The sequence below is a fragment of the Manis pentadactyla genome, chromosome 16 (genome assembly GCF_030020395.1).
Source record: "Manis pentadactyla isolate mManPen7 chromosome 16, mManPen7.hap1, whole genome shotgun sequence".
Classification (NCBI taxonomy): Eukaryota; Metazoa; Chordata; class Mammalia; order Pholidota; family Manidae; genus Manis; species Manis pentadactyla.
In genome coordinates, this window is record NC_080034.1 from 51440443 (window position 1) to 51464737 (window position 24295).

General features: G+C 43.5%; 1 protein-coding gene across 6 annotated transcripts in view; it reads right to left on the bottom strand.

Annotated features, from left to right (window-relative positions):
• The window catches only part of JARID2 (jumonji and AT-rich interaction domain containing 2), a 263143-nt gene that overhangs the window by 68470 nt on the left and 170378 nt on the right, over nucleotides 1–24295 (bottom strand). For 5 of the 6 annotated variants that reach the window (XM_036890250.2, XM_036890163.2, XM_036890084.2 and 2 more), the window contains one exon: nucleotides 16412–16581. The exons of the other annotated variant lie outside the window; for it this stretch is intronic. In XM_036890250.2, the coding sequence (XP_036746145.2) occupies nucleotides 16412–16581 (170 nt within the window). The remainder of the gene's footprint in view (nucleotides 1–16411; nucleotides 16582–24295) is intronic. 6 annotated transcript variants of the gene reach the window in all.

Here is a 24295-nt window from a genome sequence, read left to right on the forward strand (position 1 = left end):
AGCAACACCACCAGGATGTAAGCGCAATATTATAAAGTAGCACAATATAGTTCTTCCTTAATCAAACAATGACAATTCAGAAGGAGATCCATTAACTCGGTGGTGTGTTGTTTGGGACCAAAGGCTGATAAAATCCAAAGAAAATCCCCAGTTAATTTCCAATGACAGCCTCAATCTTCTTTCCCATTAAGTCTTTAATGGGGATAGTAGCAGAAAAATAGTATGAAATTCATTTCTTCTCTTGCCTACTTTCCTGTGAATGAGCTGATGTTCCCAATAACATCAACAAGCTACAAGTAACCAATGTGCTCTCCTTCCCAAATGGAGATCTCAAAACATCACCCACAATGAGTAAAGCCCTTCCTGTCCAGCTTCCAGTGCAAACAAGGAGATGGAAATGTATGAGCAGCAGCAGGGAGCAGAGACGGCAAACCAAATACCTTCCCGCAGAAGAGCACAGACCGGACAGACACCTCCATACCCTCCTCTGGCTGTGTCTGTCACCTACCAACATTCAAAATCCCCAAAAAGTTGTGAGGAAATGAAACTCCAAAGGGATGGCTGTGGCAAAAAGCCCTTCAGTGGAGAAAAGAATTGGATACTGTGGGTAAAACTGTAATATTTCCAGAATATCTCGCCTGGTTTTAGTCCATTTATATATGCTCAGGGGTGGAGAGAAGTTCATCTCCATATCAGTGGGTAATTACCTGGGCAACCCAGGTCTGTATCTGAACCTGAGAGATTAAGGGGAGGGGTTTGCTTGCTTTTTCCAGAGCAGAGGAGAGAGACGGCCCTGGACTGCAGTTTGTAAGCAATAAACGGGTTTTAAACTTTATTTCTCTCTCTGACTGATTTCGGTTTTTAGTAGTATTTTGCCCCAGGATTTCCTCTCCCCGGACTTACACAGTCTGTCAAAAGCCATTTCCTTTGTGTCATTTTCTCCTCCCCTTTGATCATTTCCAATTATAAGCAGGTTTTCAACAGAAGGAAGAATCTTAAACCTGACAAAAGCTTTAGGGAAAATCATTTTAGGAAACAGAAATTAGAGACTAAGTTGAAAAAGAGAAGGAAATATCTAGCTGTATTTCCACTGACACAGTACATATACATTTGTACGTGGCTTTACAATTAATACAAGACTGACTAGGAAGAGGAGGGAGGGAGGGAGGAATTTACCACAGGGTCCAACTTATTCTAGTATATAACATGCCAGGAGGTAACATGTGACATGCAGTCAGCCAGACACAGCAGGGAACTTCAATACTTTGGACTTGACTGTTAAATTTCCCTCTAGAGGGAATAGGTTAAATCACCTCTTCAAGTTCCTTCCAGATCAACCTATCCATGTCTAATTTCTTCTAAAGAAGAGGCTTCCAATACTCTATCGTGAACACACTGGCTAGCAGCTGAAACCAGAAAATTGGATTAGCATTACTAAAAGCAGGTTTGTGCACAGATCCTGTAGTAACCAGCCAGCTCTGCCATCCGCTGGAGGGAAGCAGGGTTGAAGGCTGTACAGTGACCCTTGAAAGATGTTGGGGTGAGGGATGCCAAACCCTGCACAGTCAAAAATCCACATAGAACTTTTTACCAATCAAAAACTTAACTGCTAATAGCCAACTGTTGAACAGAGCCTTACTGGTAATATAAACAGTCTATTACCACGTTATTTTACATGTTGTTTGTATTACATACTGTATTCTTATAATAAAGCAAGCTAAAGAGAAAAGGTTTTATCAGCTGGCTGTAAATCTCCAAAAATTTTCCAATGTATTTATTGAAAAAAGTCCATGTATAAGTGGACCTGCACAATTCAAACCTGTGCTGTTTCAGGGTCCACTGTATTTCAGGAAGTAATTATTACCCCTCCAGCCTTCCTCTTTCTCCCCTCAGCAGAAAATGCAATAAACTGCAACCATGTCCATTTGGAAGTAATATTTTCTGAAATAATGTTAAAAGAAGTAAGACTGATAAAAATAGTCTTATGTTTCAAAGAGAATCCACATGGTAAAATCCACATGGAACCCATGAGAAATAAACCAAGAATTCACTTTCACTTACAGAATCATTGAGGATTTTTAAGAACTCAAAACCTTGGATAAGCAGCATGAAGAAGCTATCACATTCCTTAACACTCACAATTTTGAGAGAATGAGGTGAACGTTAAGTTTATGTTCCAAAGAACTAAAATGGAGAAAATGTCCAGCAGCTCAGTTCAGTATACCAGTTTCATCAATATCCTGAAGAAAGCATATAGGGTAACTTCTTCAACAAAGGAGAAAAGAACAACCTTTTGGATGCATCTATTTCAACAGTTTCTCATCAAATATAAACAAACTGACATCACCTCCTAGGTATTCTAAGACAAGTCAAAGGTTTATAACATAAGAGAAAAATGTAAGATAGGAAAACAGAAGACAGTGATGATGGGGTGGTGTTGGGGGTTCAGGCTCACACCGAATCTTAAAACATGAAGTCCTTCAGATGGACCTGGCTCTGCAGTCCGATGGGAAAGGACACAGTGTCTTCTAAGGATAGGGACATGGGAGAGAAAGGAAGATTGCCTTTCCCCTAGAAGGTGACTTAGGTTCTCATCAGATGATTGGTGTGTTGGTCTGGACTGCAAGGTAAAGCATCAATAAGGAAGAAAAGGTAATGAGGCATTCTCAAACCAGGTGGGGGATGAAGAGGCAAGGGTGATGAAGGCTAGGAAGCCTGAGAGAGGGGACCAACACTTACTAATAACGAAGCTCAGGTGGAGAGGCCTGCTAACTACTACTAACAGGGGCAAGAAGACACCCTCGGTGCAACTGTAAGGCCTGTACCAATCCCCCTTGCCAGAAGGCCCACTAATATTACAAACCCATCTTTCCCTGGGCAAGGCCCTATTGCCCTTTGAGGCATCATTCAAGATGCCAATGCCAATCCATAACCCATCCACCAGGAGTGGCTTCTTGAACTATTAGCTTGTACCCGAGAAGAAACAGACCTCCAGAATTCTACTGGGTACCCTCACACCTGTGCATCTCGTTAGCCTTACAGTCCATCTGATGCAAGCAGGAAAGACAAAATCCAACAGAGTCTGGTGCTCTGTCCCCATGTGGCTATTGTAAACCCTCTAAAATCCTACTGCCACTTCCATCTGCACAGTAACGGAGGCCAAGCCTGTCTTCCAGACCAGGACAAATCACGGCAGTTGCAGAAAAGCAGCAAAAGTAGCTTGTCGTTCTCACTGAGACACAACCAGTAAGATGATCTCTTACTCCCTGCCAAAGTGATCATAATCAAGATGCTCGGGAAACACTGAGTGTTGTGGGCCAGCACAGCAAGGGTTGTGTAGTAAACATCGCTGTATGCTAATACTTAGAAAATAACTATCTACAGCCTCAGATATGTAAAACAGAAAGCACCTGAGAAACCAAAACTAGTTTAGCAATACATATAGAGCATATTTATTTCCTCTTAGCCTAGACAAGCTCGATTATCTAATATATGAATCAGTTTAGAGGAGGAATTTCCTAGACACACACGCACACCAGCAACAACCAAAAAAAAATAAAGGAAAGGGTAATTTATACCCTTTATCAGTACAAAACGGTCAAAGGCTGACTTAAACTGGATTATTAATCACTGGCGAAAATCATCCCACACCCCTTAGTATAAAAGGGGAGAATGGGTAAAGTTACGTACTCATACTGATACTCATGCAACAGTCAGCTAAACTAGGATTTAGCATTTTAAAGTAGAGGAGGAGTGTGCATGTTTTTAAATTTTTCATTAAAAATAGTTTGCAACTTTTAGATCCTGGCACACAAGAGGCAAGCTTCATCTCTAGAAAATTTATTAGGGAAACTTCTTTTCCTCCAAATGTCAGAAGTGGAAAAGTTTTCAAAATCTCAGTGTGGGTCCAGCATTCAGGAAAACAGGAATGCAGCTACAAGGGTGAAAATAACAGGAAAAGAGAGCTGGGAAACAGGTGATTCACAACAGGAAAAAGCTGCTCTTCTCACAGCAGAAATCACCTACTATGTGCTACAAAACACCAGGAAAGAGGTGAGGATCAGCGTTTCTCAGAAAGGGCTTAGTAGCTGTCATTTCACAACATGCCCTGGTGTTCTCAGGTTCTCAGGGTGGACGCTCCATGCAGAGCTGTAAGTCCATTCATGACATTTAATTAACAGCTAAGAGGGGCCGATTTATGATGTCTTATGTCTTCTTTATGAACCTCATAGCTTTGGAGATGTAATCAACGTAAGGCAGATGCTTTAAGAGGATTAGGGATTGCATGGGGTATTTTTTAGGGAGAGGAAGCGGGATTTGAGACCTAATAAATTATAGAAGTGTATTTAGTATATATAGTTTCATACTAAAATTACAGGCAGATTTTCTCTTCTGATTATTCAAATGCATTAGCAAATGTGAAAAAAAAAATCTGAACTTGGATCAAATAAGTGGAACCGGCAGTACAGAATGCATCTGTGCTTTGCCAAAGCCGTATTTCATTACTTTTCAGAATTAGCTGGCAATGTCTCTACAATATTTACTGAAGTGAAAACCAAATGTTTTCATCTGGACAAAAATCAAACTGTGGTATGTTACAACCACAACAGAAATCATTTTAATCCAAAAGCTTGCTTTCTCTAATTTGGGCTGTGGTTTCTATAAAATTGGATTCTTCGCCTTGAATCATGTACACATACAAGCCCTCCTTCCCAGTATCTTCCCTCCTCCAACCAGTGCTTTATCTCTACAAGATAAATATAGTTCAGCACTATTCTGGAAAGACCCTAAGGGATTCCCTGCACACTGACATGTAGCTGAGGAGTCAAATTCTGCAGCTTGACCTAATGAACTCTGGGCTGGCCCACAGAGTTGGCATTTTGGGGACTGATCTTTAGGGTACACAAGCGGAATGACAATCAAGCAGCCCCAACATATCCTATTAAGTCATAAAACAAGACTTCAAAGTGAATGGCCAGGGACTGGGAGGGGGATAAGGAGATGTACTTACAGGCTGATTTCCTGAGTTAGCGGAGAAGAAAGCTCCATCCTTGGAAACTGGAGAGTCCCCTGAAGAAAGCAGCAATGCCTGCCTTAGTTCATTAACCCACCTATGTGTGTGCCAGGCACTGTTGTAGACTCCAGTGACCCTAACAGACTAGCACTCACCCAGCACACTTATGCTCCCACACATGTAAACACACAGCGCCCTCAAAGACTGTAGGGCCACTGTGACACGCTGAGTGGCAATCTCTCTCTTCTAGCTCGGCCTTTACAGTTTATCCGGGAGGAAGATTTTTATAACAGGGTTTGCCAAGCTTCCATTTCCATATACCCGAAGATATCTGCTATATCCAGCTACTCCATATGCTATTTTTTTTAAGCGATTCACATTCGTGCCTTAGATGATTTATCTCTACTATACCAGTAGAAAATTAACATTACTTATCCTAAAGGAAAAATGATTAAAATTACAATAAAATTTTAAAACCTCCAGCTAAAGTCATTTCTGGCTTAGGGAGAAGCCCTCAGGCCAAAGGCCATGGGAAGCCCAGTCCTCAAGGGGTAAGGAGCTGCCTCTGTGAGGGGGTACCCAGGCTGGGAGCGTTCTTCCTTTAATAGGTGTGTGTGTGCATGTGCCAGGCACAGTTCAGAAAGACTATACATGGAATCCAAAAATCTAGGAGGAAGAGTCCCCTCGGCAGTCATGTGCTTACTTGTCATGAGCCTCAGTTTACTCATCTGTACAATGAGTATGTCTTTGGCCATGACAGTCATGATGACCCACAGGCTGGGAGGTAACATGCAAAAGCACTGCCAGCAGCTCACACTAAGATGCTTGTTTTTATGCTAATACACAGGTTCAGTGACGGAAACAACTCGGACCTATAAAATTAGACCATCACTTTACACAGGCAAGAGCAAAGAGCAATTTACATCCTACCTGCCTTCCTCAATGGTGATAAGAAGTTGGGGGGGTGTGGAAATGGAAAACATATTTGAGAATTTCTGGAACTTGGGAATATGAGAGTAATGCCATGAGAGAAATGAAACCTTCAGCCATGTGAAAGTCTTTAATGAAAAATAAGAGTGGAAGTAATGACCTCCTGGCAGGATGGCCAGCCTCCTCCTCCGCTATTCAATCACACCTGGAGCAATGGGCCTAGGCACAAATGCTCCCCAAGGTGCCTATCTATCTGACCCACCCCTCACCCCCTGCTGGGGCACATGGTCTATCTGCAAGAGCCCTAACATATGGCCTCAGCAATGGAACCACTGACCTCCCAACAATGCCAACTCCCAACAGGTCACGCTGACCTGGCTGACAGCAAATGGAGAAAGTATATTTTAATAAATAACCGAAATACTGCCCTTACAATTTTGTCGTTGTTCATACACGTGGCTTCAAACATACACGAATACACATCCAATCAGACACCATGGGGTCTCTGGCTCTCCATCTCCAATGAAAGCACTGATCACACCACAGGGCAGCTCCCATGGGCTCAACCTACCCCCCAACTTCTACCCCTCACATTCAGAAGTGGAAATTTGTTATGAAGTAACTTCAGCAAGGTCACAGAGCCATTATTTGAACCCCAAAGTCTGCTCTCCATCATGCACAGCATCCACGAATGCTGACAGAAACTCTGAGCACTGAGGGGAGGGTCACCTCAGTACTTTGGGACAAGAATACCAATGACTTTAGTGCCAAAAGAATAACAATGCCTCAGCAGCCAGCAAGGTGCTCAGTGAGCAAGACAGAACTATCCCTACTCATGTTTTTCCCCATCAAACTTTCTCTAAATGGATTCTAGAAAAGACAGGCATCACTAAGGGGATCTCTGGAAATGAAGGGGAAAACGAGAGACGACTGCAGAAGCACCACTGGATCCGTGCCAGCAGCCGCTGGCAGGGAACGGGGAGCCTACTTTCTCTGCAGGGAGGGCCAAGCCTGGTCAGAGGCCAGCTGGCCTGGAGCAGGGCCAATCCTCTGAGCAAAATCTCTTGGAGTCTTAACAACTGATCAAGGTCACTGAGCAATTAAAAGGGATGCACCCTCCCCCTCCTCAGTGCTTAAGAATTCCACAGTTTCATATTTTTTCATAACCAGCCTGATAAACTATCCTGGCAAATAAATGGCCTGCTCAGCAGAACTCACACAAGTTAACACAGACTCTACTGGAAAACCAAGCATAAGAGGCCCAGAAGGTTGGTTTTATTTGGAGAGGAGAGGGTATCAAGGCAGTGAGAACACCATTCTGGATCACATGTATGGCACTCAGATATTAAGATCCAACACTTTTCCGAAGGAACCATCAAAAAAGCTGTGTACCACACTGATAGTGTGCTTTCCTCCCCAAGGAGTTCACATAATCTAAAGCAGTCCCATTTTGCTCAAGTAAGTTCATTATTCGTGCCATAGTGTTCTGGCAATTGGAGGATTACTTAATTGCTTTCTGGTAGGTTAAATCCCCTTTCATTCTGTGACTTCTTTTGCCCTAGTTAGAATTATCGTCCTCAATACCCAAAACCAGTGAGATACTGAAATACATGCTCCTGTCAATAAGGCCAGCAGCTGCCTTAGGAGAGAACTCTGCGGACAGCCGTCTCCCCTCACACCTGCGGTATGTCCAGGTGGTCTTTCCGGTCATTCCTCCTAGACCTCAGATGAAGCCTTCCTTCCCTCTACTCTCCGTCTGCCTGAACTGGGGTGGGGGGCAGGAGGGAACAGGGTAAATGTACTGGGATGACTACCACAGACACCATTTGGACCCATTGCACACCCATTAGCTTTAGTTTAACTCCACTTTGGTGCATGTGCTACACAACTACCCACCCATTTCACAAATGAGCAGACTGAGGCTGAGACTCCCATCACCTGCCTAAGATCCAGCGGGTGTCAAGCCTCCTGAGCCCCAAAGGCCTTCCTGCAGTCCCAGTCCGTGTTCTGCTGAGGTACTGCCATCATCCTACTAAAGGCCTGGACACACTAAGTCACCTCTCAGCTGAGGAGCCTCCATGGTGCCCTAGTATCAGGCCCAGGGTGCCACACAGAACCTGACACATCTAACTTGCTGTAACTTGGCCACCAAGCCACAGATGCCAACACCATGCCACGCCTTGGCGGGGGCTTCTGCAGAACCCCTGAGCCCATTCCCCTTCTCCAAAGCCAGCTCAAGTGTCCCTTCTTTTCCACAGCCAACGCAGCCTGGGCAGAGTGCCACTGCCTTCCTGTCAGCCCAGGCGCACACCTCCTGCCTGGCATTTGCACGTGCGTATAGCTACACCTGTTTCACCCAGCACACTTGACACCACCTTCCCATTTCCAATCTCTGTTTTCTGAGTTGTCTAGCATATTAAAAGGGTTCAATAAAGACTTGCTGAATTAATTAGCAACCGAATGACAGCTGATCACTGAAGAGTCTCCAAGTCTTGAGCAACAAAAGGTAGGCAAACTCCCAACAGGAAGCACTGCCTCACAATGGCTGACAAGGAGGTTCTTTACTAGGGACTCCCCTCCCCCACCGTGCTCCTACCCACAAAAGATCTCTGCATCTGGCCAACCGGTGACACTGAGTGTCACCCACGGTCAGAAGAACAAACCGTGTGTAGGTATGTGTATGATTAAGGAATCCCCTTTAGGAATCCCCCTTGTTTGCAGTGCTCTGTAAAAAAAAATGTAAATAAAGAAAATCATTTAACCTGCCACTGCTCTGCTGTGTTAAGCTTTTTAATCTGTTAATAATCAGTCAGAACAAAGAGAAGACAACTGAACTCATTAAGAATAACCAGAATGGTGACAGAAATGCAGCGCTGGTCCGAACTGCTGCAGCACTCGGCCCAGACCAGCTCGCTTTCCTCTGCTCCTCATGTACCAGTGCAAGATACTAATTATGGCTCTGACAGGAGACATGCGACCCCCTTCAAAGCAGCTATTTAAAGATAAATACACTGCAGACAAACACTTTGAGGCCCAGCTCCACTCTTCTTTCCATTCTCTTTTCCTTTAGAGATTTTAGGTCATGATATTAAATAGGTAAGGAGACAGCCTTACCAAACTTAGCTGAAAGGTCTCTGAGGGCCCTGAAACTGATTGTTTAAATCTCTAAAGCTTTCTAACCCTTTGACTAGTATGTTTCCAAATACACACTAGTCCCAGTATTATTAATGGTATAGAGTTTTGTCCTCCACCCAAGGTTTTTGCTGAAGATACCCTAATGGAGTTGCAGGACCAGGCACCTTAGGCTCGCTGGGTATCGTTAATGGATAATGAGCAATACACTTAACTCCAACCACCACCTTCTCCTCAGTTTCACAATGTATTCTCCATATTCCAAATTAGCACTGAGACTATTAGAGGTAATCACTGGGGGCTGCAGAAAAGTATTATCTGTCATCCTTAGCAACAAACATCACTTCCAGGACTTTGATTTTACTCCTTCACTCTTTCTGCAACCAGACTTTCTTTCCTACAGAATTAGCTTATTAAAGACTTCCATCTCATCCCAACAGGGCCCACTGTGCCCCTGCACTGAACATTCTGTTTGGGGCCCCAACAAGCCCTATGCAGTTTGGAATCCGCAGAAAGAAAGAGACAGAATTAGAAGTCAAGCATAAGAATGTTAATTGGATTCCCAACTGTCAGCTTCTAAGAAGTCTTCAAAGGAGGCAAAGACTTCAGTGAGGACATGGCACTAAAAGCAGCTGCTATCAGAAAGTCAGAAATACATACAAGTGTAAATAAGGAAATCAGAGAGAGAAATTAAGAGACATCCATAAAACGGGAGCAGGCATTTATGTGATACTGTTAAGCAGGAAAACCAGACTACAAAGATACAAATATACACGGGACACACACACAGAAGGCTCAGCAGCATTTTCACCAAGGAGGTGGTTAACAGAGGTTGTCTCTGGGAGATTTGGAGGGAGGGTATTTTGAGTTAATTCCTTTTAGCTACTTCTCCCTCTTTTCTGCTGATATTCCCTGGAGGAATGTGAAATATTTCAGACCAAAGAGAAAAAACTTAATGCCTTATTTTTCTTAATTTAAAATGGACATAAAATTATTAAAATACCACTATAAAAGGGATCAGCTATGTAACCCTTGCAACACTTTTAAATGTTTTAATAAGCTCAAGCAATGACATCAAAATATGCCACCTAATGCCACCAAATCCATCCCATTTCCAGATCATGAAGGTACTGTTGGGGGGAGTTGAGTTTACTCTCCTCAGTTCTTGTCCCCACCGCAACAAAGAACTGAAGGGCAGAGACACAGTAGTGAAGCAGAGTAAAAGTTTTACTTAAAGTTACACACTTAAAGGAGAAGTGCGGGCATCCTCAGAGACTACGTGCCCTGACAGGTTGGGGGTTCCCTGTTTTAAGGATCTTTCAAAAGGCCAAGGGGTATAAACTTGTAAAGTCGTCTCAAAATGCTTATCCCTCTCTGGTGAGAGACACCATGTCTCTTCTCCTCTCCTCTATTATCAGTCCTCCAGGTAATTCTGCAAAATGAACTTAATACAAGAAATTTCCTGATCCAGTTCCTCCCCAGGATGCAGCTTCCCTCTGGGAACATATCAGTCAAGGCCCTGCCCCGCCAAGGTGGGCTGTTATTGTCTGTTTGCTAAAGAACATGTTAGGGATCTTACTTCCTAACTTCCTGGCTTTTAAAATGGAATCTTAGCTTTAAGATGGCATCTTTCCTGTTCTTACTATACTGTTTATATTTGGGCTTTTTTGGAAAAATAATTATGATGCTTCTTGTCTCCTGCCCTGGTTACAAAATTACTTATCAGGGGCTGGAGGAGGAGGAAAAAGCAGCATATAGGTTAAGTTTAAAGAATGCTGCGCCTTTAGCAGGCTAAAGTAAATTTTACAGAGGCATGATCTAATTGACACAATGAAGACACGGACTGTGCTCAGATACTTTTCTTTATCTGGGGAATATCTGGATATTCCAAGATACTCCTGGCCTTTGGAGTTTCAACTGATTAACTCACTAACTCTGAGTCTTTTCTGGCTCTCTAGTTTATTATCTGGTTAACTCTTGAGTTCTTTTTAGTGGACTTTACTGGCCTTAATTCTTTCCCCACCCAACTCATATCTATTTATCTGCCTAATGGTTCTACAGGAAATCACCTATCATTTTGGGCTTTCAGAGGCAGATCAGCTAAACATACCTAACCTCACAAACACAGGATTTTTTCTTTTTGATGACTCACACTTTTAATACTTCATATCTAAAAAGTAAAGGAGAGAGTTCAATAGCTATGTGTCAAATCCTTATTGTGTATCAGATAAAAATAAATAACAAGCTGATGGGAGAAGTCTGTCTAGTAAACATAACGTTGCTCACGTAATTGTAGATTAATGATACAAAAATAAAATCATCATAATGATAATAACAAGCCTATTTTGTTGCCTAGCTCCTAAGTATAGGAATAAATTTCCAAGGCTCAGAGCATTTTTTTCCAAAATTGTTCAAACACCTCTCAGGGTCGTTTCACTTACTGAAACTCTTCTTCCATCTGACAAATCAAAGAAGTAAATCATGGTTACAAGAAGACATGATTCTCATCTGTCTGGAGTCTTGACACATCAAAGCTGGGTACACCTGGTAACATTTCCCTAGATGCCATTTACCTGAGCAATAAGCACACCTCTCTAAGTAAGGTCCTCTCCAATTCTCCCCAAACCACAGAAAATACAGATTTTTTAAATCATGTTACATGTAGGTATGTGTGGCACAAACACACAAAATTCCTCTGCAAAAATGAGTCACGCCTACTCCACACTTTTCTACATTCCGTAATCAACAAAGCAATTCTCTGACTTCCCAATGGAAGATCAGTGGATCTTCCTAAACAAAAGTCATATTAAGTCACAGCTCCAAGTTAAATCTGGCTCCCACTGCATTAAAATGCCATGCATGACCAGAGAGAGGCACAGAGGCGGCCCACCACCACAGAAGTGTATTTACCTGAACCATGTCACTGCTGATGACATGGGCGACCCTTCAAAGATTCCTTTAACTCATATTCCTTCCTCTAGGCACCTCGATCATTCCCTTGCCATTACTGGTGACACCACACCACACCCTATGAGCCCCCCAGCCTGCAGGTCATTCTCACCTCCCCTCTTCCCTCAACTTCCAAGGCCAATCCAGCACCCAGTGCTGCCATGTGGGGTTCACACACATACCTTTCATCTTCCCCCTCAACTCACAGGGTCACTGAATTTTTCAACAAGGAGTTGTGCAAAACCTGACCAAGATATCCCATCTACCCTTTTGTCAAGGTCAAGTGATCCTCAGCTGCTAGAAATTTCTAACTGAATTATACAATTACTCCCTTTCAGGTCTTGAGTCTTACAGAGAGTCCTCACTTTCCCTTCCTTAACAATTCATTCCTAAAGCAAACTGGTGAGAGAGCAACCAGGAGAGAGAGGAGCAACCAGGTGGGGTGTCAGAGCTGCAGCAGGTGGGAAGGGTGTCCATGCCACGAGGCAGCCCACTGAGGGTTGTCAAAGCCAGGTAAATAGAAGGATTCCTCATGGGGATGCATGGCAGCAGAGATGGAAAGTGGGTTACTCTGGAAAAAATTAATCAAATGAGCAAATACATTATGGGCAACAGGAGCCAGGTTTCTCAGTATTTAACACGGAAAGGAAGAAAGCCACAATGAACCCTTTGGCATCAAAATGCAGTTGGAGGTACTGGTGCTAATTCATGGATTTTAATATACACAGATGGAGATATACATCTAGACTATTAAATGAGCATATGTGTACATACACACATGCACGGCCTATGCAGGAACACACACACACTATATCCATTCACAGAATACCTAAGAAATGACACCACAGTATCTCTGAGTACACCTCAGGCCCAGATCGCGGCTTCTAAAGACAAGCTGTCACTTAAAAAGCAAGACTCCCGGGAGAAATGGCTGGCTCCAGGGCTGAGCGAGGGAACGCCCAGGAGGAGCTTGGGCAGTTCGCTGTGCCAGAAAGAAGGCTGGGAGTGTGACAGGGACAAAATGGAAGGGACAGAGGAGTCACTTTGACCAGGCTCCACTGATGAGATCTGGGATGATCTAAACGTCAAAATAAATGATAGTGATTTATAACCTTTTGAATGAAATAGGAGAGGGGTCCATACAGACACAAAACATGAACAAATCAAGTTTGATGAGAAATGGAATATGGAGTTTCAAAGAACTTCTCAACCAAATACTTATATAAGCTACAAAGGATAACTTCACAGTGAAGCCTGACAGAACCACCTGAACTGTGCGATCCGTGAGGACACCACCAACAAAACGGCGGATTGAGGAAGACCACCCAACAGGACACAGTGGGGAAATTCAAGAACCACTTCCGTGATATTCCCACCAAAAACGCAAAACCTGAATCTAATGAGGAAACCGCAGACAACGTTAACTAAGGGCCGTCCTACAGAATAGCTGGCCTGTAGTCTTCAGGTGTCAGGGCCACAGAAGACAAACTGTTCCAGTTTAAGCTGATGAGCTATTCCAGAATAAGCTGACTATACAGACACCCATCAAACGTAACACCCAATTCTGGATTGATGCTTTGGCTCCAAACTCGGACATCACTAAGGCACCTGAAGCAGTACAAGATGGGGTCTGAGGATTAGATGGTAGTAACACATCATCATGAATGTTCCAATTTTGGTAATAGGAAAGAGACCTTATTTTATGAGAATATACACTAATGTGTTAAGGAGTGATAGGATATCAGGTGGAAATTTTCTCTCAAATAGCTTAGGAAAAAATTCTTTGTACTGTAAGACAAACCTCGGAGATATTCCAGGCCCAGTTCCAGACCACTCCATACAGTGAATTTTGCAATAAAGTGAGTCAAAGTAAGTTTTTGGTTTCCTCGTGCATATAAAAGTTATGTGTGCACTATACTATAGTCCATTAAGTGTGCAATAGCAGTATGTCTTTTAAAAAAAGTATATACCGTATATAAATGTTTTACCACTGTGTTGTACACTTGAAACTAATGTAATGTAATACTGTGCGTCAACTACCCTTCAATAAAAAATAATTATCTAAAAAAAAAAAAAAAAAAAAGTATATACCTTCACCTTAAAAATGCTTTAACCCTCTACACTGCTGGTGGGAATGTAAATTAGTTCAACCATTGTGCAAAGCAGTATGGAGGTTCCTCAAAAAACTAAAAATAGAAATACCATTTGACCCAGGCATTCCACTCCTAGGAATTTACCCTAAGAATGCAGCAGCCCAGTTTGAAAAAGACATATGTACCCCTGTGTTTATTGCAGCACTGATTACAATAGCCAAGAAATGGAAGCAACCTAAGTGTCCATCAGTAGATGAATGGATAAAGAAGATGTGGTACATATACACAATGGAATATTATTCAGCCATAAGAAGAAAACAAATCCTACCATTTGCAACAACATGGATGGAGCTAGAGGGTATTATGCTCGGTGAAATAAGCCAGGCAGAGAAAGACAAGTACCAAATGATTTCACTCATCTGTGGAGTACAAGAACAAAGAAAAAACTGAAGGAGCAAAACAGCAGCACACTCACAGAACCCAAGAATGGACTAACAGTTACCAAAGGGAAAGGGAACAGGGGGGTGGGAGGGGCAGGAGGAAGGGATAAAAAGGGGGGGAGTAAGAAAGGGGGCATTATGATTAGCATGTATAATGTGGGGGCGGGGGCGGACATGGGGAGGGCTGTGCAACACAGAAAAGACAAGTAGTGATTCTACAGCATCTTACTACACTGATGGACAGTGACTGTAATGGGGTATGTGGGGGGGACTTGGTGATGGGGGAAGTCTAGTAAATATAATGTTCCTCATGTAATTGTATATTAATGATACCAAAAGAAAAAAGAAAAAAAAAAGATTAAAGACATTTAAAAAATGCTTTATTACTAAAAAATGCTAACCCAAGCTCTTAGGGAGTTGTAATCTTTTTGCTGGTAGAGGGTCTTGCCTCGATGTTGATGCTGCTAATCAGCTTGGTGGTGTTGCTGAAGGCTGGGGTGGCTGTGGCAATTTCTTAAAATAAGATAACTGCTGCATCAATTGACTTTTCCTTTCATTTGAACACTTAAAGGCCACTGCAGGGTTATTCTAATTGGTCTAATTTAATAGTGTGTTTCAGGAAATAGGGAAGCCTAGTAAGAAAGGGAAAGAGGAGAGAACAGGTGGTTGCTAGGACAAGACACACACCACGTATCAATCAAATTCTCTGTCTTACATGGGTGTGGTTTGTGGGGCCTCCAAAACAATTATAATAGTAAGCAAGATCACTGATCACAGATCACCCTAACAAATACGATAATAATGCAAGACGTCCCAAACCATGACATAAATAAATGAAGTGAGCAGGTTCTACTGGAAAGAGAGTGCCAACAGACTAGCTCAATGAAGGGTTACCAAAAACTTACCATTTGTAAAAAATACAGTATCTGTGAAGCACAACAAAACAAGGCATGCCTGTACTTAAATCTTGCTGTAAGTCATTTCAAAAAATAATTTTTTTAGAAGTACGTAAGCCTGAACCTCAAGCTCCCCCACCCCACCCTCACCTAGGGGTCAACAGCAGGGAGCCTCTCCTCCTGTCCACTTTCTCTCAACTTCTTCATCAAAGGAAATTCGGGGAAGTTCAGGGCTATCTAACACTCCTCTCCCACCTACCATTTCCATAAGAAGCACCTCAGTGCTCTGACAATCTCTCGTGTTCTTCCCTCATAATTGTTTAAAGACACAATTCCTGCAGTAAATACTTTGCCAAGTAAAGCCATGTAAACCCAAATTCACCCTTTATTACAAAATTCTGTCCTCCCCTTGCACTCTGTTAACTGGTCCTGTTCACACATGGACCACTGTTTTCACTGTTTACTGTACTTGCAAAGTACTGCTGCTGTTTTCTCTACAGAGTACAGGGCTGGAAGAAGAGCAAGCCATTGGCTGGCGGATCTCATTGACAGATGAACACAGGCAGAAGAGACCTCATTCCCATCCACACTCCCCCAGCAAAACAACTCACAGAAGAAAATAAGCAAAGTCAGCAAGGCACATCTATGGTGATGGGTGACATAGGAAAGTGCAATTATAAAATTCAAACTGGAAACTACAAACTGTGAAGCTGTGTGTTCAGAAGTCAAGAAAGAGGATTTGAGAGTCGAATGAAAATGGAAGGAGACACATATACAGAAGACTCCAGCACCCCATCAATGGGATTTCTCACTTTTAACTCTCCCTCAGACCAGGCCATCGCCCTGAACGATGATGGGTGCAAGGGGGACCAAAGCTAACATCTATTCCATGCAGAGTGAGGGACCCTTTCCTTTCAACGAGGCTGCTCCTTCCAAACTGATGCGTAACAGTCTTACCTCGAAGGCAGAGAAAAGTAAGAAAATCTTCTGTCTTAGGCTTCCTTTTAGAGAGGTCAGAAATCTGAGTAGCTGGAGGGGGTAGCAATGGCTCCACTATCTTTACTGGAGTTGTGCTGGGACTATTCGGCTGAGATTGAGCAAACTTTCTTTGTGCTTGCAGCCTGGGCCTGTAAAAGCAAAAGAAAATTAAAAATAAATTAAGCCAAGATTGGAGGATCTAGATCTATGTGCAACATTAAAATGATGACACAACAGGGAAAAGAGACCCTAATTCAAGCAAACTCTTTCTTTCTAATTAAGGCTCTGTATCTCTCACATAAACCACAGGTCTGCAATAAATTTGGGTAAAGGGCTGTATTTTCTACACTGATGTAAAATACGTGCCAGGAGCTCATGCGCACGCGCGTTTGTGTGTGTGTATACATTAGTTCATGCCTGTGCACAAACCACACGCTTGCCTGGGTATTTCACAAGCTGCATGTGGTATCTGATGACACGGGATTAATGGCTTTTGTAGTTTTAAATTTAGTCCATGATAATAAGAACATGTAAATCATCCTGCCACATTAATAGAGTATTCCCTGCTTAATGTGACACTGTCACAAACTCATTTACAATTCCCCTCACACCATGTCCTTGCACACAGTCTGCTGTGCCTGTCTCCGCACACTGACCCAGTCGTACACCCCAGATGAAGGTGGCTCTCACCTCTCATTTATTCTGACTCCGATTCAGCTATATGAACTCACTGATTACAGCTTTTAATACAAAAACAACTTTTTTGCCTAGCTGATCTGAAACCCCCCTGGCCCCACCAAATTATGGATTACCCTCTGCCTATAGGGTAAGGCCAAACTCTTTAGGGATTCGGAAAATTGGTCTTCGGCTCCCTGTCGTGCCTCTTACCCATTACACACCCTACAGAGGCACTGATCCCTCCTTTATCCACTTGGTATCTGCAAGTCACAGCTTCTATCGACATCTTTCATTTACAAAATCTTACATGTAAGACAATCCTTTCTATCAATCTGAATCTTAATGAATCTTAGAAAGGTGTCTTCTTTCCTAACACCACAGCCAACAGTTCGTCATTCATTTTCCTGTCTCTTCAAGAGTAAGTATGCCACCCCATTTTTACTTTATGGTTAACTAACCTGACATTTATCATCAATTGCCTATTAGCTCTTCCCTTAATTGTGAAGATCTCAATTGATAATGGAGTGGTAAGGACGCACCTCTGAGGGTGAGGACCTGTGTTATATTATTTTAAACTGTATACCTGGACTTGCTTATATGGATGCTCAACAAATAGTATTTGAGGACAGGAGGAGAAAATAAACAAAAAGCAGCCCTCTATCACAGGGCTTTAAAGAGATCTGGTCAGAATCCAAATTGGAATCAATCACTGCATGGGACTGATAAAAGCCACCCCCCACCCTTCTCAGGGTTGCTCTGAATATTAAATAAGACATAAAAAGAAACTAGATGTATTAGTAAAGCACGAACAAGGCTTCCTTTAACTACTGTTGGGATTATATAAAATACTAATCATAGTATCTTAAACTGCTGATGCTCCAAATATTTTAACAGTTTAAATTAGCATTCTAGTCTTCAACAGCAAAATATACACCACACACCACAGTTTTCTATTTCATAAAAATTAGCACCTATGTACTGAGCCGGCCTTGTGTCCTGACCGATGTCCACTCTCATATCCCCTACCAGAAACACTACTGTATGGATCACATTCCCAAAACTAACTGACATTTTATTAAGAAGGAGACAGCATGACACTGCTTACTCACTGGGCAGCCTCCTGTCCCCTGCAATCGGCAAACATGGCAGCTTAACGAGAAGCACTTCAGAGCCCAGGAATGACCGCAGTGAAGTAGGCATCAGCAGAAAGCTAAGCAAGTTTATCAGAACCCCCAAAAGTTAAAATGCCAAGGGATAAGGCAATGCTGCTGTTCCTGTGTTACAGGGAACAAAGAGCTTTTCTGTAACCGCCAGACTGCCTGTATATAAGACGAGACAGACGGAAAGCATGTGCTGAGGAAGCCATAAAGCCACCAAGCCCCGAGGAGTGACCTCCCCAGGGAGACGGTGGAGAGTCAGGTCTGGGGGCTGGGGAAGGGGAGGCTCTGGAGGGGCGCTTCTCAAACTATCTACGCTGAGGATCCGCTCTATATTATTTTTCCTGCTTTAAATTTTCTACCTGATGCAAATAGGTATTTTGATATTATATAATTAAACTAGTGACAGATGAAGGGAGATATAAAGCACAAGCTCAAATTTATTATTAGATTCAACAAACATAAAATCACTCTGTCAGACTGCTTTTCTGTTTCTAACTGCTTGCTCTCCACTTCGCCACTGCACTCCCTGGCACCCAGCGGCAGCCCTCACTGGAGTGGCACGGCAACAGAAAACTCAATCGTGTTCCAACAAGCCAAACCTCTCAATGTGATGCCATGCTGTGCCACTGCCAGGATGGACTGACCCCAACAGAAAAATAAAACTGTCATTTTATTCTACTGAAAAGTTTTTGTTAATTGGCAATTTTATAATGTATATATCTTCATTCAAACAGACACAACTCAAGCTCTGAGCATTAAAGACTTTTGCAAAAATACTGCCTGCATGTGAACAGGATGTTCAGTGTTTACTGCTTTTTCAAAAGTCAGCAACACAAATGCCACACATTATGAGAAAACAGTGCAGCCATAATGAAAAACAAACACGCAAACACAGACGAAGTGCAGACGACAGAGTGGGACATGCTGAAGTATTTTACAATTTCAGGCCCTCAAAGATAAACCGCTCCTACCATTATTCAAATAAAAGGCACTTTTTGCCTGATGACTTTCTCAGTGAGACTATGAAAAATAAGGCAATAACAGATTAAAAAGTGGCAGTAAAATAAATTACCCCTCAGAGGAGTCAGCCAAGCTCCCAAGTGATTAAGCATTTGTGAGACCCAGATGAAAGCAGGAAATAAAGAACACGACAAACCAATATCTTTTTAAAAGAGGCCAGAAGAGTCTGTACTTTGCAAAAAGGGCAGGTCTGTGGTTTGGCTTTTCATCCTGCAGAGTCCCTAGAGGATTACAAAAGGTGTTGGCTTGGCTTGGCTGGCCCTACACTACAAAAGAGCTGGAATGACACAACAAGGAGGCCAAATCCCCGGGGTCAGCACTCTTAGCCATGGAGGCACATTTGAGGGATAGGTGATTCATTCTAAAAAGCCAGAGACAAGGAAATGTGTGTATGTGATTTTAAAATCAGTGAACAAAAAGGGGTCAGGTAGGGGAATCCAGAAGTGCTGAAGAATCAGAGTATATGTGCACCTGAAGATGTTGAGGGAGAGGCAGGTACTGTGCGGAGCTGAGGGGCAGGCCAGATCGGACACTTGCCACAGGCTGAAGAGAAGAGGGAGCAGGGAGTTTCGGGAAGGCCTGCATGCAGGCTGCTGGGTCTCCAGCAGTGAGTGAGCAAGCAAGGGGGTACACATCCATTCCCCCACATTTGGGCTCCTACCCCTTCCATCAGCTGATGGACACTTTAACCTGAAACACCACCTTCCATTCCATTACTAAAGTGAAAATGCTTTAAGATGAAAATATAGTTTGAACTAAGGAAACAAGAGTCACCATGAGGGGGTGGGGGTGAGCCTGGGAGTTGAGGTGGGGGACATAGTGCGCCTGGTGTTGAGGGAAAAGCAGAATGAGCAGAAAGGCCTGCAAAGCCTTTGGCAATACATAGAAATGCCAGAGTACAGGACACACGGAAGGTGCCTGGTCATCAGGCAAACCACAGAAGCATCAACCCGAGTGTGATTCAATTGCATGGTGCATTTTATTAATTGATCAAGGAAGGGGCTTACCCTACAGAAGACTCCTTCATTCTAGGAACTCTAGGTGTATTCTTACATCAACGAAGCCAAATATGCCAAACTCTCCAGCAAGCCAAGCTAAAGCAGAGCAAAAAAACTTAAACCAACTAAGGAAGAAATGAACAAATATATTTATATGTGAATAAATATATTGAGAGTAACATTTTGTTTACAGTGTTAAAACCTAGGGCTGAGGGCCATAGAGGTGAGGGAACAGAAGTGGTTTCAGATCAAATCATGCCCACCCACTCTCCTTCCACGGTGTCAGTGTGTGCTCGTGTGGATGAAAGGACGAAAAATGTCAAATAGCAAGTTGGGAGCATAAGGACGCAGGCTGCTGATTCCGTTTGGTGTCTGAGATGAATGTCCAAAGCCAAGGGCTTTAGTTTTTGAATGCTCATAGGATCACCCTCCCCTCACAGACAGATCGACTGAAAAGGGTGAGGCCTGCCCCAAGACCACAGAGCATGGATGGCAGAATGAGCCCAGAAGCCTGACTATGGGTCTTTGGGTCCAACTTTCCTGTCACAGTACGCTGCACCCAAGTGGAAGGGGAGGCACAGCCTTGTCGCAGGCAAGGCCATCTGATGCGCCCCCTTCCTAGATGCTCTTGGGTTCAGGAGTCCCACGGCAATTCAGCCCTGCTGGTGTGAACCCCATTTAAGCTCTAATGTCCCAACAGGGAGAGAAGAAAAAAGTGTTGCAAGTCAGTTTGTTGGTCTGATCAGACAGTGCCACTCCACGTAGAGATAAACAGAGGCAAGAACCACGGGAACTTTGCTTACTCAAGACTACTTTCTCCATCTGGACAGCTCATTTATCCTGCCACGACTGGCTGCTTCTCATCAGCCAATGAAGGGGACATTCCAGACCTCTCACTTTTTATGAAGGTCACTTCTTCCATTTCTCTGTTCAAAAGTGTACCCTTCAGAGAGTCCAAACCCTCCCAAGCAGTACATCCCCATGACTACCGCTTAGCCCCATGGCCTCCGGCGGGCCTACACACTCAGCTGCCTGTAGCCTCCCTGGCAAGGAGGTGTTCCCACTACGGCAGGCAAGACCTGCATAAATGCTGGGAGGGAAGAGCAGGCACACTACCCTGCAGTTGTCGTCTTTGAGCCACACAATTCACCATTCCTTCTCTAAGAATTAAACGATTAAACACAGAAGCGTTTTGAGTAGAGGGGCAGACTGGTCATTGGAGGTGCCAGGGAGACAGCTGGATGCCCCCAAACCAGACCCCACAGCCATGGGAGAGGAAGAGGCATGTGTTTTGCCCCAGGCAAAGCTACCGGCCACTCCAGTGTTAAGTCTGTCCAAAGATCAACTGGAATTCAGTGTCACTAAGGACCAGTTTCCCAGGACTCCACTGAGCATCTGCCCCCGCGGGCACAGCCTCTACCACTCCCACAGTCATCACTCAATGTACAGAATGCCCAGCACCAGCATCATCTAACAAATGCCAATTAAGTTGCTTGCTGCCTCTCAACCACCATGTGGCACAAGGTGCCACCCCACCACAGACATGCCACATGACCTCACACAGCACACAGTCCATGGGCCACAATATGCTGGACCCAGGAGTTGGTCTTGCCATACACCCACGCGCCCAGACAACCACGTATCAGAGAGGGCCTGTACTTCTTGCTCAAGTTGCATGAGCTCACAGGATGGGAGGAGGGCCACCTTCTTCCTCTTTTCCCTTCCACGCCCTAAGCTACTTGGGGAAGGCATTCCTTTTTCTCCTACGCCTTCTCTCCATTTGGAGTTAGGTGGTATGCCAACAGCCAAAAGAATGCTTTGCCTCATCAGTTAAAATTTCACCCAAATGAATTTCCAAGTATGTTTTATACTTAGGTTAAAGAAAAAAGAACAGCACCTTCATGTGTACAAAGAAATGCACTGAAATAAACACTAGCATTATTTTTAAAGTTGACAAATACATTGCAAGACAATGCTTGTAAAGAAACCCCACTGATGAGCTGACAGAGTCCTAAGCCAAGTAGCTTTTGTTTTGTAATGCCCTGTGCCCCATCCTGCCCTCCTCAAATCATGCATTTTAAAGGTCCCTGGGCAGGCTGCCATCAGAAGCCTCACAAGAGGGTGGCACTGTTTCTCTAGGGTTTCCTCTGAGGCTACCTACAGGACAGCATTTACCAGCTTATCACAATCTCTAGGGCAGCCCTAAGTATGACACAACAGCAATTTCTAGGTTAATTAAATTCCATTTCTGCCCAGGATTTCTGCAAGTTAACAAACCCAAGGAGGACACAGTGTCTGCACAATTCAGCTGGAGAAATGCATGAGCAAGGCGGGGCTGAGCGATTTAAGGAAATGCCCAGCTGGTCCCTTGTGGAGGAACATGTATGCCAAAACACCGTTTTATTAACTCAATTTTCCAATATTAAAAATGTAAGCCTGTAAATCCAATTATTTAGATTACATCTCAATTCTAAACAAAGAGCAAGGGTGCAAGGGGAGGGTCTGTACATTCAAACAAAAATAAGGCACGTTGTGTCTGGCAAATGCAAAATGACCGGCGGCTGCGCTCTTTGTACGGGTGTGGGAGTGAGCTCTGGACCTGTGCCAATTTGCTGAAAGGCCTATTCAAAAAAATTTCCTGTGTTTCCATCCCCAAAATAATTACCCACTCTATTTTACCCCCAGACACACACACTACAAACCTGGCAGCTACTCAAAGAAACAGGAGAGTGCCCGTGTGTGTGTCTGTGTGTGTGTGTGTGTGTGTGTTGGTGGTGTGTGTGTGTGCATGCACACGCATGCTGAAGCTCATGGGGGTCGGGGTATCCTCTGCCCAGGGCAACTTGCCCACCAAATTCAAATGCAAGTGCAGTTTTGCGGGCAAACCACACAGGATGGTTGGAAACATCCTGTATAGTAAAGAGAAAATAAACACATCCTCAAGTGAACCCAGAGGCAAGCAGATCCCAACTCAAACCCAGGTCTGTAACAAGAAGCTCTGGCGACAGACTACATCCTTTTCTGCCCATGGGCCACCCTGCTCCATGGTTATAATTGCTGCTTATTTCACTGGGTTTTGAGAACATCACACAGTGAAAGAAAGGGGAGATCGGTTGGCTCCATGAGACCAGTTTTGCTACACAGAATGCCTGCTTTATGGCATTTCTGGAGATCCTGCCATACTGATTCAGAGGCCTCGTTTCTTGGCCTCTATATAAACAGATGAAATAGTTTGTTTATGCTTAAAACCACAGGATGTTAAATATTTGCAGCACTTGCCTTAATTAAATTACATAGGGAGCTATTTAGAGTAAAAGTTTGCCATCAACTAGATTTACCTCAAGGAATTCTTTCGGTTGAATCCCCTCAAGATGGGGCCTTCAGTTTGGCTTGGTCAGTGGTACAAGGGAAAGAACAGTGATGTCACAAAACCTGAGCTATTAGCTTAACTAACCTATGATCTAGGACAAGTGGGGCCTCTGTTACCTCATTAAAAAAAAAAAAAACAGGGGAGGGAGGGGCTTATAAAAAGAACAATACTGAGGGCCCCTCTAGCTCCCTCCCTCCTGTCTGACTTCATCTATAAAACCTGAATATGGTAATTCCTGTCATAATGCCTTTGGATCAACAATTTCATAATTCTAGGTGAGAAATACAGACCTTTTGCTCATGCCCAGTGGGAATCAGGGCCTAAATCTCCAAAATGCCTGTGTTGCTCAGCTAACAATTCCCAGCACCAACTCTCTAACTACAGGCTGCCAGGCAAAGGAGCAAATATGAGAACTGTCATTTTCGAGATAAGTATACCACCAGCACTTTAGAAGATGGGGGTGGAAAAATGAAAATGCATACAATGTTTTACAAAGATGGCCCAATTCCAAAGAACTGTCCCACAAGTCCCTTAAAACTGTCTAAATTTTGCTTGTTCGAAACTTAATCCTTCCAAAATCAGGAATCAATCGCTCTTTTAGGGGAACACATTCCCTTCCTTCAGGACCTTGAGACAT